The sequence below is a fragment of the Poecile atricapillus genome, chromosome 14 (assembly GCF_030490865.1).
Source record: "Poecile atricapillus isolate bPoeAtr1 chromosome 14, bPoeAtr1.hap1, whole genome shotgun sequence".
In the NCBI taxonomy this organism is placed as follows: domain Eukaryota; kingdom Metazoa; phylum Chordata; class Aves; order Passeriformes; family Paridae; genus Poecile; species Poecile atricapillus.
Window position 1 is genome coordinate 6,563,546 of NC_081262.1, and position 16,777 is coordinate 6,580,322.

General features: G+C 40.5%; 1 protein-coding gene across 2 annotated transcripts in view; it reads right to left on the reverse strand.

Annotated features, from left to right (window-relative positions):
• Window positions 1-16,777, reverse strand: part of GRIN2A (glutamate ionotropic receptor NMDA type subunit 2A) — a 158,370-nt gene that overhangs the window by 21,818 nt on the left and 119,775 nt on the right. For both annotated transcript variants that reach the window (XM_058849603.1, XM_058849602.1), the window contains exons 10-11: window positions 16,172-16,401; window positions 10,532-10,692 (exon numbers count right to left, since the gene is read on the reverse strand). In XM_058849603.1, coding sequence (XP_058705586.1) covers window positions 10,532-10,692; window positions 16,172-16,401 — 391 coding nt within the window. The remainder of the gene's footprint in view (window positions 1-10,531; window positions 10,693-16,171; window positions 16,402-16,777) is intronic.

Genomic DNA, 16,777 nt, shown 5'->3' on the forward strand with positions numbered 1-16,777 from the left:
CCTTCAGAGGATGCAGAAGGCTTTACTTTTGAGGACTCTTTCTATACTACTTCTATAAGGTCACAACAAATCCCATTACACAAATCAATTTAAAAACATGAGGTACTTTCCTGACAGATGCTGAGAGCTGAAGGTTCTGCTGTCAGTCGCTGCCCAATGTCTTAACTGTAAATCAAAAATTGATTGCCCTGAAAAACTCTTGGTGTCCACAAATACAAACTTATATTCACAATTTATTTTCTGCATTCCCAACATAACTCTTATAACCTCTCAAGGCTTAATCATCTCTTCATCGTGTGCTGATTACAGAAGTACTGTTCCTGCAAAGCTCCAGAACACGCTGTGCCCCTGCAGCGTGGGCAGGGAGGAACAAGCCCCAACCAAAGCTCTCAGATTTTAGGGCACCCAACTCTTCCATCACTAGGAGGTGAATTTATGGCATTCCAAAATTTTAAGAACTTTCAGATAACTACAAACATTTCTTAATTAGTGTTTCCAAAATTTGAGACAGCAAAATCTGGGTAACCCCAAAAATTGTGACCTTTTCTGAGCTGTTTGCAAAGCTGGGAGCGAGATCAGTGCTGGAGGAAGACAAGGCAGGGATGTGTGCAGGCCAGAAGGTTGCTGGGAACACGGAGGATTTTCCTTCCTGCCATGTCTGTGTGGGGAAAGCCACAGCTGCTGTTTCCCGGGACTCTGACGGAAAATCAGGCTGGGTGCACAGCAGGGACCGCTGGACACAGAAGCCCATCCTTGTCATTCTCCAGGCAGGACTGGGAAGCCTGGACCTCCAGCTCTCCCTGTTCTTTCCATAGAGACTGGCAAGCCCCAGGTGTTGATTCTAATGGCACAAAAGTGCAGTGTGCTGCACAGCTGAGCACGCTGTGCTGAGGACACCCCTCAGTGCAGAGCAGCTTCCACACATCGAGCAAGGACCACGCACCCAGAGAGGCTCAGAGCCTCCTGCAAGCCTCAGCCACGTACAAATGAACCATGAACTTGGTTAACCACCATAACCACCATTAACAAATGAACCATTAACTTGGTTAACCACCATAACCACCATTAACAAATGAACCATTAACTTGGTTAACCACCATATCCACCATTAACAAATGAACCATTAATTTGGTTAACCACCATAACCACCATTAACAAATGAACCATTAACTTGGTTAACCACCATAACCACCATTAACAAATGAACCATTAACTTGGTTAACCACCATATCCACCATTAACAAATGAACCATTAATTTGGTTAACCACCATAACCACCATTAACAAATGAACCATTAACTTGTCAGCTCAGTGCAGCAGGGAGGGAAAAGCTTTGGCACACTGTGGAGGTTTAACTAAACCAGTAAGAAGTGTTAGAGAGTGAGAGAGAACTATCAAAGGTGGAATGTGAGAAGGTTCAAAACTGCCATGAAGTGGCCAAACAGGCCAGGCACCTGCAGCCAGTGCAGGGGAGCAGAACTACAGAGCTGTGATTCATCTGAGCAGGTCTGCAAATTCCTCAGAACTACTGCAATAATCCTGGCCAGAAGGAAAAAGAAACAGTTTGGAATATTTATATAACAGTGACTACAAAGGCAAACATCCTTCATCACTGAGCAAGCACCAAGGGGATAGGGGGTGGGGAGAATCTTATCTCACAGCATCTGAGAACATCAGGTGTTATGAAATCATGAATTGGAATAGTTCTAGAAAAACCCAAACAGGCATTACTGAATGTAATAATTTGAAGTGGGAGATATGTGAAAAATGTGTGGACAGTCCCATAACTAAATATTTATGATTAATCAAGAAGGACAGGAGTTGAAAAATTAGAAAAACTACTGCAAAAATTCATTCTCAAGCATTGCTGCATACATGCAACATTGCTTGCATAGAGAAAATTTAAGTTAGAGGAAAAGGTACAGAAAATCAATTTCAGAAAAGTTGAAAACATTTCCCTATAATTTTCGCCATCTTTATTGTTGGCACAACTTTTCATAAAATTCCTATGATGAAAACTGAAAAGGAAGATGAGAAAAATGCTCCTTTTATTAGTCACCTCTCCCTTAACAACAGAAATATAACAAAACTGAAAAACATTCCTTTGCTTTCTTAACCAACTACATCTTCCTTCAATGATTTTGGTCCCTTGATGGAATAAGTAAAAATCTAAAATGCCAATCTGCTCAGTAGTTCTGGAGCTACAATGACATTAGGGGGGAAAAAATTGGTGTCCACTTAAGGCTGGATTAAATTTAATTATATATTTTTAGAGATCATCAATAGCATTGTTGGGAAGGCAGTGAGTCCAAACATACTGTCTGTAAGATCTGATGGATTTACATCACAAACTTTCATTTCTTCCCTTCTTTCTTCACAGAAGAGATAAAAGGAAGTATGTCAAGAGTGAACAGTGAGGGACAGCATCATTTGTGTCTCTCTGTGTCCTGGGGATCCAGTGCTGAAAGGTCACTATGGAATGGCACAGCAATCAAAGGGAAAAAATGCTGCTCTGAAGATGAGGCTTCCATGAAAATCTCTAAAGGGACACTTTGATACTGCTGGAGCAAAAGCAGATATTTAACCTTAGCATGAAGGACTGTTGATTTCCCTTACATAGTTTTGACTAAAACACATTTCAGCTTATCTGATGCACTTCATCACCAGCAGTGACTTTATCTTTCTGAACATATTCAAATGGCTCCTCACAGAACTGAACTTCACACACACTGAGTGCATTTCTTGACATCTTGATACTGCCAATTCATTAGGGGAAAATTGAACAACCACCCCCTGCAACAACACAGGTCAGCAAAGAATAACCCAGTTAAATGATGAGATCATGAGCATGGAACAAGCTTTCAACTTTTCTCCCAGCTCAAACTATCCTCACTTCAATCTTCACACAGGAAACACAGACACAAAATTTGAAAGAGCAGGTTCTGACAGACATTAACACCACCACGAGAGGTTGTGGAGGCTTCACCTCGCCTGTCAGGGCAATCCCAGCTGCCAGAAAATCCACTGAGAACCTCCCTTGGCTGTGGTTACCTGAATGGGCACATTCACCCTCCTCACTCCTGGGAGCTCCCATCCACCACCCCTCTGCCCACACACCTTCCCAGTCCCTGAAACATTTCCCTTAGCAACAAAATAATGGAAAATTTAGTGTGCCTTTATGATTAATTTATACAATGGAAGATTGTCCCACTTCACTTCTCAGAAGCCAAGCCAAGAAGTTTTTGCAACGCATCAGTTTATCAAAACACAAAATTTGAAGAGCTGAGTGGGGGGAATATATTTTTAGATTAAAGGTTTTGTCCCAGTTACAATAGCATAATGAAGGATAAATTCAGCACAGCTCACCAAGTACCTGATCTCAACCCTAAACTAACTCAGAATAGCTTCTTAAAAGAATAGGGGTTAGATGGAACACAGCCACTTCCACCTGTTTTATTTTGTTTTATTTCCAGGGTATTTGTAATATTTAGAGATATTAGATAGATAACAGCATTACCTAAAAAAAAGTTATAATGCAGACAAAGGAAGTAACCTTAAAAAATAAAAAAAAGCCAATCAGAAAAACTCCAGAAGAGCACTCAGGTAATGAGAAAAGGAACTGGAATGAAATTATTATAAATTATTTTTTTCCTAGAGGCAAGTTTCTATGCATCAGGTGAACAGGAGAAATAGGGCTGTTAGTTTTTATTTCTTTTTAAAAAATTGCAGAAGAAGCAATCTTCTGGCCAGGAAGAAACTCCCAAAAATGTAAAAATTATAAGAATGTAAGAATAACTACATTTCCTGCAAGAACAGTAGTTATGGGGAAAGAGGAATCAGCCATGAGAAAAACTGATGCCAGAAAATCCCATCATGAGTGGAAATGCCATAGGAGTCGTTCAGTCTGTGCTGGCAGCTTGCAGTGCTGAACTCTGCTCACTTCAGCAGTAATAGCAGGAAAGCTGTGCTCATTCAGCCACACACTTCTTTTAAGATACTAGATTTTAGAATTGATATTGGAGTGAAGAGATCCCTCTGAAAAATGTTCCTAGATGGAACAGCAAATGTAAATGTTTTCACATCTCTGCAGCCCTCTGGCACAGACAGCAGTTGCCCTGATGCAAACCAGCTTTTCAATTCTTAGCTCATGTGGCTACAGCTGGAACATCCATTGGAAATCATTCCCTGCAGAGCACAATGCCAAAATGAACATTAGAGTCAACACTGAGACATATATTAAATTAAAGCACCACAGAAAGCATCATAATGTAAATTGAAATTAAGTTACTCTAGCCATCTGATGCCAAATTAAATGAAGTTATTGATTGCAGACGTTGTCTGAACTTGGTCAGCCAGGACAGAAAATCCTGAATGGGCCAAACTGTTTAGCAGAGATGTTTTTTTACAGAAGGCCAGGAAGGAAACCATTATTCACATTTTAGCTCCTTCAGACAGTTTTAAGGAAAGTGTATTTGTACAATAATTTAATGCTTACTGTCAAAATGGATAGTGATAAGTAGACACCCTGGAGCACAGCAAACATCTGGCTCTCCCAGGTAGTTGGGGATCTTTGTTCAGTGTTCCTTGACTTAGATGTTTCCCCTGTGTTTATATGATGAGAGCACTCATACATGGTGCTCTCTTCATGTATCATCACAGGTATCCTGGAGGGCTGCAAGCATAAATTATAATGACTACAGATACCTCATGCTGCCTACAGACCTCTTCCTTTCTTCCTCAAACTCTCTTCAGAGTTAACCATCCCTGGTAAATTCTTAAAAATTTGGTTAAAGATTTGGACTTTTCTGTGAATTCTGGTTGTAAGCTGCTATTGTATCCCCATGAGAACAGTGAAGAATTTGTGCCTTTAATGAAAAATTAAAATTTATCATTTTTCTTTCAAACAGACAACTTCTCTCACTCCTTGCCCTCGTCTTTTGAGGAGAAAAGGTATGAACCTCAGCAAGAACAAAAATTACACAGTTTTTCCTCTGGTGAAAATTTTGATGACAATTTTTCTTTAAAAATAAAAGGAAAATATTAAATTGGTTTTGCATTGAAGTGGAGAGATGTCAGCTGGCTGTTTAAAAGACAAGTTGGGCTTGATTTTAACTTTGGGCACATCACTACTATAATTGGCAGTCCTAATTAGCAGTAGGACCTGCTGGGCACAATCCCAACTGTGCTGCAGCTGATGGAAACAGCGATGTTTGCCTCCTGGTTATGCCTGTGCCACGCTGCAGAAGCTGCCAGCTCAGCCTCTGACCTGGTTGTATTCACTCAACAAATAACAGAGTGTGAGAAGCTGTGAATTGGATAATTTATAATCACTGTGAGAACAACAAAAATCCAATTCAGGCCAATAAACTCACAGACGGGGTTAAAAGGCCATTGGGGCCTTCTGGGTCCTCTCCTGCGCTCTCTCTGCTTAATGCTGTAAGATTCTATAAAACATGTTAATAATCATGTTCTTTTCACATGGGAGAGTGGGTTTGCAGGGAGGAAATAACTCCTCATGCCATTTGCACTGCTCCCTTCCAGGTGTTTCTGCTGGCATTGTAACTTGTCATTAAAGGATGCTGAGGATACAACCGCCACGTGTCCCTGTCAAAGTGACAGCTCAGGACAGCCTGCAGGCCAAGAGCAGCTCCTCAGGGGCAGCTCATAAATCATGGGGATGTAACCCTTCACATCTGGTTGAGGCTGAGGCCATTCCTGCTGTGGCTGTGGCACTGCAGACACACTGACACCACAGCAGCCTTTCCAAGCAGCTCTGTAATTCCATCAGCACGTCAGAGAGGACGTGGGAATAAGGAATTCAGCTGATGTGTATCCACACGAGCACTGCTGTCTTTAACAGCAGGGCAGATGAAGTCTCAAGTAAACTTCAGCATCAAACCCCTGAACACACAGTCACAGCTGTGGCTGGCAATAAAAGCTGTAAAGCATTCAGGACAGCCAGGGGATCTGCAGCTGCACACGGGGCTGCTGGCCTGGGGAACACCAGGGATTCATTCCTGCAGCTCCCTTGAAAGGAAGTGACAGGCAACAGGCAAGCAAACATTTCCCATTTTATCCCTACAGTAAAAAGAGCCTCTCCCAATTAAATTTTCTCATTTCAGCCATTAGCAGTTAAATCCCAGACTATATGCCACTGTAGATGTGCTGGGGCAAAGGTGAGAACATGAAATGCATTTCCAGTTTATTGCCATTGCAATTTCTACTCTTGACAGTTTTACAGCCACAAATAGAAACACTGCGTGCAAACTCAAGAGCTATGAGCTCATACAACCCACACCAGAGAACTGCAACTGGAAGGTTGCTTGGCCTGCAAAAAGATGGTATTCTTTAATATAATCTCTCCAGGAAAAATATAGGCAGGCAAACAGAAGGAAGCACACTCAAAGAGCCGCTGCAAACTCAACACAATAATTAATGACTTCCTATTCGGGAATTTATTCTCTCTTCAAGAAGCACAATCAATAGGATCTGTCTCCCTGGTACAGAGGGCTCTAGAAAAGTAGATCAATTAAATGCAGCATGGACAGAAACGCTTGTGATGTGTTTTTAAGGCTGTGTTTGATCAATAAGCATCCCAAGAGCTCAGAGGAGCCTCCACAGCTCTGGCAGAGCCGGACACTCTCACCAAGAACACATTAACTAACACCTTACAGATTCTGCTCTTCTGAGTAATGCTCAGGGCAACAACTGCCATTTCTGTTCTCATTAAAGAACAAAACCCTACCTGAGCTGCTTGGTCCTGCCTAAGGAACAATCCCAAGCTCTGCACGTAGCACAGCACATGTGGACCACCTTAAATGCATGAAAAACACAAGTACACTTTTCTACAAGCTTATAAGATCAAGATTGCTTTCAGTAGCAAACTGCATTGAGGGAGGGATAATATTCTGCCATTTTAAAAATCATTAAGTAGTACTTCAGTAACAAGATCTTCCTTTTTAACAGGCCTAGTTGCAAACTGACACATTTAATTAATAAAGTTCTGCTGCTGTTCAAATGGCGTTTCAGCAGCTTCCTGAGAAATACACCTGTCAGTCTCAGAAACAAGGCCCTAGTGACAAGAGATGGATATTACTGAGTCTTTAGAGATTATTTTTTTTAAGATCTTTTCAGAAACAAAGGTTAATTTTGTATCAAAGAGGAAAACCCAATAAAGCTGATAACTTTGCCCTCACCCCTGATGGCAACAAGCATTCATGAAGAAGCTGCAGTGAACCCCCTATGGGGATTCACCTGAGGGAGTAGGTATAATGTCATTGTAGACTAACACAAAAATCTCATTTCCACTTTGATTTGCAGCATTTCCCAGGTGATGATCTCAAACATTTTTGATGCTAATTGAACAAGACAGGTCCAAGCCTATTGCCCATGCAGTGAAGTTGCTTGTTCTAATTAAAAAAAACAAAGGCAGATGCTTTCCTTGTATGTTAATTTCTGAAACAGTACCAGCTTCACCTCTCAAAGATGAAACCAGAAAGAGGCTGGGTATGATTCCATGGCTTCCCAGACACAGCTGTGAGCACACTCACCTCTGCATGCAATACTCCAGCACAAGTCTTATCTAACCCTTACACCTGAACAAGGAAATAAAGGCAGGAATAGCATTTATTTTATACATATTTCTATCCATATTTCTCCTCTCCTAAGGCTTTTTCTGGCCACATTAGCAAGTGGACTGAAGCAGCTGATTTTCCACTTCTTGGGAAAAAAAAAAAAACCAAAAAAAACCCACAGCAGTTTGGTTTTTAATTTGTTCTCCAAACTGTGCATCTCAAATTTTATGTTTGTCTTCTACCTGCTTTGTCCTTCCAGTTCAACTCAATAACATTATGTATTAAACACAATGGTCTCAAAGATCAAGATATTTCTAATACATCTCAAGATGTTAATGCTAATTAAAGTTGATCAAAAGATTTTGTCTGAGATACAGCAAAACCAGACTGAACTGTGACAAGATTCTACTTTATAATTTCATTCTGTTTAGATCACAAGGGCCACACGTATGGCATTACTCAGGCACTAAGCATTGGCTCATTGCTGGAATTTTTTGCATCTTGAAATTAGAATCAAACACTACACAAAAGTAATTAAAAGAGACTAAACCTCATGTCTTCAATTAAGCAAAAGTAGGTTTTAAAGTGAGATTGGAAATACAGGTTAAACAAACACTCCAGGGATAACACAGTTCATATTTATTTTAACTTGCAGCAGCAATTATCAACCAGATTCTTTGCAAGTCCTTCTCAGTCTATAGACTATGACTAAAATTATCAGACAGTTCATTTTCAAAAAGCTGTGCAGAAGTAGCAAGTCTTACCATGCACAGGGAAAGCTGCTTGTTGTATCCCCAAGGATGAGAATGAAAAAAAAAAAAAAAAAAAGCTAAAAGTACAAGAATAGTTTTGGAAAGAGATAAAGATGAAAAGAAAAAAATTAGCTGTAATAAGGTGAACAGAACACACACAATGAAGAGGAAAATAGAAATTATTTGTTTGGAAGCAGAAGTATTTTGAGGAAGAGATGAGTCATCCTCAAAAGAGCCAGAGAAACAGAGACTCCATGGGACCAGATGTACTAATTATCATGGAATCCAGTGAATGAGGGAGGGAAGGAAGTTAAAGATGTCTCAACCAGACTTCATCAAGTCTGGTTAAAGATGAAAGGGCAAATTTTACATGGAAGAGAGAAAGAATTCGGTCAACGAAATCATAAGGGGGAGAGCAAGAAAATATGGTTCTGTATGCTGATGAACAGAAAGCTTGGCAGAAAAAAAAAATGAGAAATTTGTTTTGAAGAATCTGAGTCTGAAATTTTGAGTCTGAAAGTAGCTGACACCCTGCTGTTCAGTCCTTCTGCAGGTGCCACCAGACAAGGAGAACAGCTGGAGGTAGCAGTTACTTGTATTGACCCAGAAGTCATCTGCTACAGAAATACCAGTCTAGGGGAGCAAGGCAGACACCTGGGGGTGTCCACACACAGAAATCACTGAAGAGGAAAGAAACTTCAGCAGGGAAAATGGAATTTGTCAAAAATAAATAGTTGATGCTGTCAAAAGGAGCAAAGCTTTTAATGAGGACCATCATCTGGCCACCATCAGCAGGAGCAGCCAGCCTGGGTTTTATGAACATCCTGAACCACCCTGCAGTCAGGTTGGCCCCCCCGTTTTCACACTTAAGTGTCTGACGAATGGCCTGATTTCCAAGCTCACAGCAGTTTTTCAGGGCTTTCAGTAGCACAAATGGCTGGTGAAAAGTACAAGCAGTATACATCCTCTAAATAAACTGTCCATCCAACAGGAAAAGTCCTACAAATGGCTGAAATCAGGACATCTTCAAAAATTCCCAGCAGGAATGGTAGGATCCAGCTATCTTTAATGCACAATTCAGCTGTCACCCAGGAAATGGAACTGGCACAGGCTCGGTCAGAGCAGGAGCTGCAGTTTGGAAGCCCCTGGGCAAGGCTGATGTCCCACAGTGTCACACATCTGTCCTGGGATGGGACAAACCAGGCCTGGGAAGTGCCAGCTGAGAATGCCTGGAGAAATGAGGGCAGAGAGAGCCCCAACAGCAGCAAGGAGACAGAAGAGAAGGAAACAGCTGGAAGGGCAACCTTTTAATGAAGGAAATCTTCACTCAAAGGAAAGATTTTGGGATTTCAAGGTGTTTTGCTTAAGTAATACATTACACTCCCATACAGGTTTGGCAGAAGGGGAGTAAAAATTAAAATGATAAGCAGTTCCCCAAAAAGGACCAAAAGTAACAGGGTGTTTTAGTACAAGAAGAAATGTGTCCTGTGTTCACCATAAATAACAGCAGGAGAGAATTTCCTTGAAACAGCCCCTAGAGTACATATACTGAAACCCACTAAAGTAACATCTCACTTCAAAACAAAACCTAAAAAGCCTATATTGAGAAATTACTATTATTACTGTATTATTAACAAATATAATCATGTTGCTATCAAGCCTAAATGTTTAGAGCTAGCAGATTCCTGTCACCCAGAGGAATAACTATCACTGAGCAATGAGTCACTCTCATACTTTTGGAGGATTAAGAATAGAAATTTGTCTTTGTCCAACCAGGCAGATTGGGCTACTTCAGAGAGAAAAGGATGGATGGCACTCAAGTCTAAATCTCTGCTCTTCAGAAAGAAGGACAATAACATTTACCAGAATATTTACCAAGATTGTCAGAAGCAGGATTAGGCAGCACTGCAAAGATAACAAGAGACTGTACTATCTTCAAATTTAAGAAACATTAATTCTGCCCTTTGAAACTACTTCTCATAGGACATTGAAGCCACCATGTAATTTTAAAACAACCATGGAAATCACAGTCAATCATTTTCCTTTTTGATAACTGTAGAGTACAGTTGGGAAAAAAAATTAAAAAGCACCGTGTACTACACAGCAGCCTGATGTCAGTCTCAATGTCACAGTAAGTACAGATCAATAGTTCTCAGCTTCTGAAAAGTTTACAGCATTCTTTAAAAGCCATGGGAAAAAACTCACCCAGTTTTCAAGCTGACCAAGGCATCTTCGACTCCTTTCTGGTTAAACTTGGTCATGTAAAGGTGCATATCAGGGTAGTTGTTTCGGATATTCCTCTCAGTGCTTCCATTTGGGACCGTCCCAAACCGAAAAGGAGGTGAATAATCATGTGGCCTTTGAAACTAGAGATAAAGGGGATAAGCAAAGAGTTTCAGCCATCCAAAATATGAAGAAGGGCAATTTCAGGTTGAAAAGGACAGAAGCTGTGTAAGTTGCCTCAAATTTCTTCTAGGCAAATGCTGTGGGTCAATTTAGGTCTATTGTACCAGAAACTGTCTGTAACTGAAAGTAATCTACATCCAGAGTAAAACCAGCTCCATTTTGCCACTCAAATGTGACTCTCCCCCATGCTTTGCACTACGGCAGGACAGCAGAAACTGGAGCAGATCCTCACCTGCCAACATCTCTCTAGGGAACCCAAACACACTGGTAAACTGCAACCAAAGGAAAAGAGTAGGTTTTTAATAGTCATTTTCACACTTCCAACTCAGTTGGGACATTGTGATTCCCCATCAGGAAGATGGGAAAAGGATCATCCACAGTCCTCGAGAGGGAGCCCAATGGCCCAGTCCTGGAGGGTGCCAGGGAGAGGCAGGGTGAGGGAGTTTCCTTCCACCCATGACTGGAGGGGAATAAAAGCTCTTCCAGCTTCCACAGGGGCTCAGCAACAACACAGCTGGATATGAGAAGGGTTTCTGGAGCTCTCACACCTGTAATCCCAGTCCCTGCCCATCCCTACCATCTAAAACTATGACAACTTTATCACTATTGCATCAGCACAGATGAACCAGCCAGGGGTTGTTCCTTCTGCAAAGGAATGGCAATAGCTCAGGGCACATTCAGGTTTCACACTCAGCACTCCTTCAAATAATCCCACATAAATTTTTGCTAAAAATTTTACATGCACCTCTTCAATATCTACCTTTAAAACCCAAGTGAAATTTTAGGATTAAAATGTCTCTTTAAGAAACAAATGAGAAAGGTCACTCACATTAAAGGAACTATTGGCTAATGAGGAAATTGAATTGAGCATTGATAAAAGCAGTCACCCGTAAATTCTGCAGTAAAATGCACTCTGTTTTTATTGTTGAACTTAGAAGAGCAATCTATATATCCTGTGTTGCAAGACATGCCTAATATTTATACAGCTGCTGATTCCTTTGGGGCTCCATATGAAATTTTTCTCTTTTTAACACTTGGTCTCAGGGCATCAAGAATTCCCAAGATCCAGTGCCAGTTTGCAAAGAGAATGCAAATGGGTTTATACAAAAACTGGGAGTATTTTCAATTCCATCAAACCTTGACTGTGAAATTATTGCTGCAACACAATTTTCTTGTTTCAGAACTACAATTAAATGCTTCATTTTAATTAAGTATATTTTGACAGAGCATAAAGGAATGAACTCTATTTTTCTCTATTTGTTTAGCTAATAGATGTCTTACTTTCCTCATTTTCCCTTTCAGACTGTTTAAATTATAACTTTGCTACTACTTTTACACATAGTAATTGACCCATGCACCAAAATTACACTGTACACTACTCATGATTCTTAGTCTGTATTTGCTATCTCCCTCAGTTTATTATGCAGCACTGAAACAAACCCTACTTTTAAATATATGTCCAGAGATTGTACTGATATAAATGTAGCTTGCTATCAACTTTATTTAAATCTAGAGATAACGTATCTCTGATGTATTGAGATGGCTTCATGTGTCTCCTAAATTTGCCATTCAATAGAACTGGAAAAAAATAAAGAAACACTGTCAGTTTCATGATCTGTAAGATTTGCTTCTCCTTCTATTGCTGGAATTCCTTGGGGATTCAGCTGTGGGGAGCATTCTGCAAATTCGGGTCCCTGCATGCCAGGGGAACTGGGGGAATGGCAGGGGAATTGGGGGAACATGGAGTATCTGGTAATTTCAAAACAGAGTTTGGTTTTAAACAGTCTCACTTTTCAAGAACATTCATATGAATCTAGGATGTTGGGAGGCATTTCCTCTCATAGGAATAGTTGAAAGAATTAACACATCTGCTCAAATTGAACATTCATGGAAGACAAAAATATTTCAGCAGAAGGATGAATAAAAAGCCCAAGTTCATTCAAAAGTCACAGAGTTAACATGCAGATTAATAGTTTCAAACCCCATCTACAGACTGAAATTTCTTGGCACCAACCAACAAATTTTATCACTTTAACAAGGAGATTATTTTTTGAAACCATGATTTGCTATTACTGCCTGCTCACAGACTACTTGTAAAGAGGAAAGAGGTTTAAATCTTTTTGCTAACACTGCGCTCATATCTGAGGTGAATAAAGTTTTCATCAATAATATTAAACTTTTATTCCATGAACTGCCATGTCCTGGAGAAGCACACAGGACTGTCACTGTCTGTGACTGCAGCTGAGATCTATGTGGCAGACAAGAGACAAGGGGGGAAAAAAAGGTCAAGGCTGTACATGCATTCATTTTCCCTGAAGTCCCATGATGAGAAACAAAATATATCATGTTGGCTAGGAAATAATTTTCTTCCTAGACATTTCATGAAATGCTAATCTTTTAAATCATAGACAAAATTCTCGAACTGATTGCACAAGCCCCTATTTTCAGCCATAGTGGAGAGAGCTACTATTATTCTGAAGAGTGACCAACTTGTCCTTGTCTCCCCCTGCTCTGCCACCTGACAGAACTGCAGCACATGGAACAGAACTCCAGTCTTTTGCTTTTGTTTCATTTTTTCCATATGCCTTAATAAAACTGGCAATTTCATGAAGTCAGCAAAGTGATCTTTCAGAAACATTACATACTGACTTAATTTAAAGATTTACTTGCTTGCCTGAAAAGGCTGGTGTTGAGAGCAGCTGTTTGTTATTGTTCTGGAGTTTTTTAAGGAACCATGGGAAACACTACTAAATAGTAGAAGGCAGTAAATAATCTCCTGCTGATAGCAGGAATTACAACTCATTTGGAGTGACAGAAGAACCCTTTCCTTTCCTCTTTTGCCAGGTGGGAACCTGGCATTCTGACTTGTGATCCTCCAGAGATCCAGCTCCCAGTCACCCCATAGGACCTGGGGGTTCCTGTGACCCCCATGGGTGCAAGGCAGGGCCAGCTGTGCCTGCCCAAGCTCAGGAGGCTCAGTGAGGGTTTGGTATCGGGCACTGCTGGGGGCTTGGGCTCAGGTCCCTCCCTCCCTGCCCATCCTTTGGCTCTCTGCTGTCTCACAGGCACATCTCGGTGACTGCACAGCTTGTGCCGTCCTAGGGCACAGGAGCAGAAAGCCAAGGCTACAGAACACCGTGAATCTTGCACAAAAAAGGAGCCTGTAAGTGGCTTCATTAAGGTTTCCTGTTAAGGTTGAAGAGAAGCTGCTGGATGTGAGGAAATTCTTATGTGTGGCAGAACCCCAGCAGATCGACTCTCCACAAGACAGTTTTGTGCACGGCTACCTCCCCTCCTTTAGCAATTTTTTCCTCTTTCATTGCATGAAATAGGCACAAATGGTCTCAAAAGTACAAAAGCCACAAGTTTCAGTCTTTGCTGGATACTTTGGACTCATTTTCTGTAACTTTTTATGAAGACAAAGCTTTTGAACATCTATTACATACGCGAGAATGTCAAAATATAATTTTCCTTTCATTTGCTGAATCATTTGAGTTTATGAACACCCACCCCTCCCAGCTCCTGAACACGCTGTGCCAGGCATTTCTGGGTGACACTGGTGACGTGGCATCCACAAACTCATCAGCAGCATTTCAAGGGATGAGGAAACTATAAGGAGGTCTTAAAGCACCGAGGTGTAAATAACACATTATCATCACATCAGCAAATCTGGTGAGCCAGCTGATACAGTGCAACATCCTGAATGGGACAGCACTGAATGCTGAGGGTCAGGCTCAAAGGGGATTTTTCCTGATTTTTCCATCACATGGGGACATCCCAGTATCTCTAACTGGAAACACTTTATTGCACTGGCAGTATAGAATTGACACAAGAGATTGACTCCTCAGGCGTGGCAGTGGGAAAACTGGGAGAGAAGAATAACAAACTGATTTACCAGCCCAGAAGTGGGTTTTGGGTTTTTTATTTTAAAAAAAAAAAAAATCGTGAACTTTTAGGGATTAATTATTCAAAACTGATTATACCCACATTTCTGGCCCTTGCCTATGACTGCTTTGCTTCCTGCAAGGGTCAGAGTTCTCTACTGAACTGTACAAACATGGCAAAGAGGGGAGAAAAATAATTTAACATCAATCAGATTACATTCCCATAAATTATCCCAAATTATTTGATTTGTTTAAAGAAATCTCAGGATTGAGGAGGAGGCAAAAGCCATGTATGACAAGAAGAATATTCTGAAATAGTTCATTGCTCTTCTAGACTTCTAACTTGTTGAATTTAATCAGAAAAGGCATGGATTATCTCTATGTGCTTCAAGCAAAGTTTGAAGAACCAAAAAATAGAAACAAAGGTGGCAGATCAAATAAATGATCAGCAGACCACACAAGAACAGATGGTATTTTCTGATTCAAGTATTTTTCTACTTTTATTTTGCTTTTTGTGGAAATGAAATCCTATTTAGCAGTCAGAATAGAAAAATGACAACACTGAGGAAGTTTTTAGCCAAAAGCTACAGAACAAGAGCTGACATTTCCAGTCCCATGGCAAAGCAAGGAGGGGAAGATGAGGGTGCAGGGTTAGAGCTGAGCCCCACTGCTGTGCCAGGTGCAAATCCTGCCAAAGCCAGGGGCCCAGGAAAACGCTCTGTTCTTTCTCACCAACGGGAGGAAGATATTTCTCAAATCTTTTTTTCATCCCCAAGAGAGAATGCATTAATCTGTCTCTTCCAAGAATATTGTCTTAAAATAGAGGGATATTTAATAGTCTTCATGCTCTTTGAAAGGTTTTGTGACAACACAATTTAATGAAAACAAAACTATTATCGTTTTTGTTTCTTTTTATCTTTCCTCTAGCCACGCTTGCTTTGATATACCAGGCAATCAAACAAAGGCTGGTCATAAGAAGCAGTTAAAAAAACAGACAAGGCTGAGATGTTGCCTTTTGGTTTGGTTTTAGTAAAAATTTCCTTTCTTTTCTGTCCTTTGAGAAAAACCCTTTGTGAAGTTGTCCCCTGGGCTATACTGTATTTATATATTTCTTCTTAATGTCAATATTTAGTTTCATTTTCAAACAACTGGGCACAGACAAAAGCATTCTTCAACTGTCTTGTGCATATCCTTCACAATAATTTTGCAAATGGTCTTTTTCTATTAATATATTGCAGATATCCTACAAAATTTTTTGAGCTTTTTTATATTGGTGAGGCATTCTTTTTAACCAAACACTAATTGATTTCTATCACAAAATAAAGGTAATTTTCAGTTAATGCAGCTACTTTTGAATAGACAACCCAGATATTTTGAAAACAGACTGATATTTTGATATTTTGGGTCTTAGGTTTCTTAGTAAAGTTTGCACTTGCACTCAAGGAAATCATTCAGTTTTAGTTCATTATCTTGCTCAGAGTTTTTATCATGAAATACAAATTTGTAGAAGGATTATGGAGAATGGACATTGACCTCTTTTGAGCTGTATACCTACCTTTTTATCACTCAGCCCAGTCACTTGGTCAACAAATTCCTCTTGAATCATAAAGGCAGCTAAGTTGGCAGTGTAACTGGCCAGGAAAATGACAGCAAAGAAAGCCCAGACCGACACCATGATTTTACTCGTCGTCCCCTTGGGGTTTTGCACGGGCACAGAGTTGTTGAAGACCAAGCCCCACAGTAACCACACTGCCTTTCCAATGGTAAAGGATGGTCCATGGGGATCTGCAATTGCAAAAAGCAGTTAGCCCAGCTGCAGGTAAATTAAACCTTGCCAATATACCGAGCAGGGATAACCCATTGGTCCCAGAGATGTGGTTAGAAAATACCTCAGTATATAGTCACTGTATTCCCAATATAATCACAGGATTAACCACAGGTACCCTCCATTGCAATGACAACGATTTCCACATTTTTCAAAACAGTTCAACATTTTTCTATGTGGCATATGGCTCAAAGTTTTTAAGATGAAAATGGAAAGCATAGGTTTGGAGGAGAAGCAGGCTGGTATGTCTCCTGCAGAAGAAATGTGCCACAGTGTTGCCCTGTCAGTCTTCTGTGCCAGCAGACATGTGAAATGGAAAACTGGAGGTTTAAATCT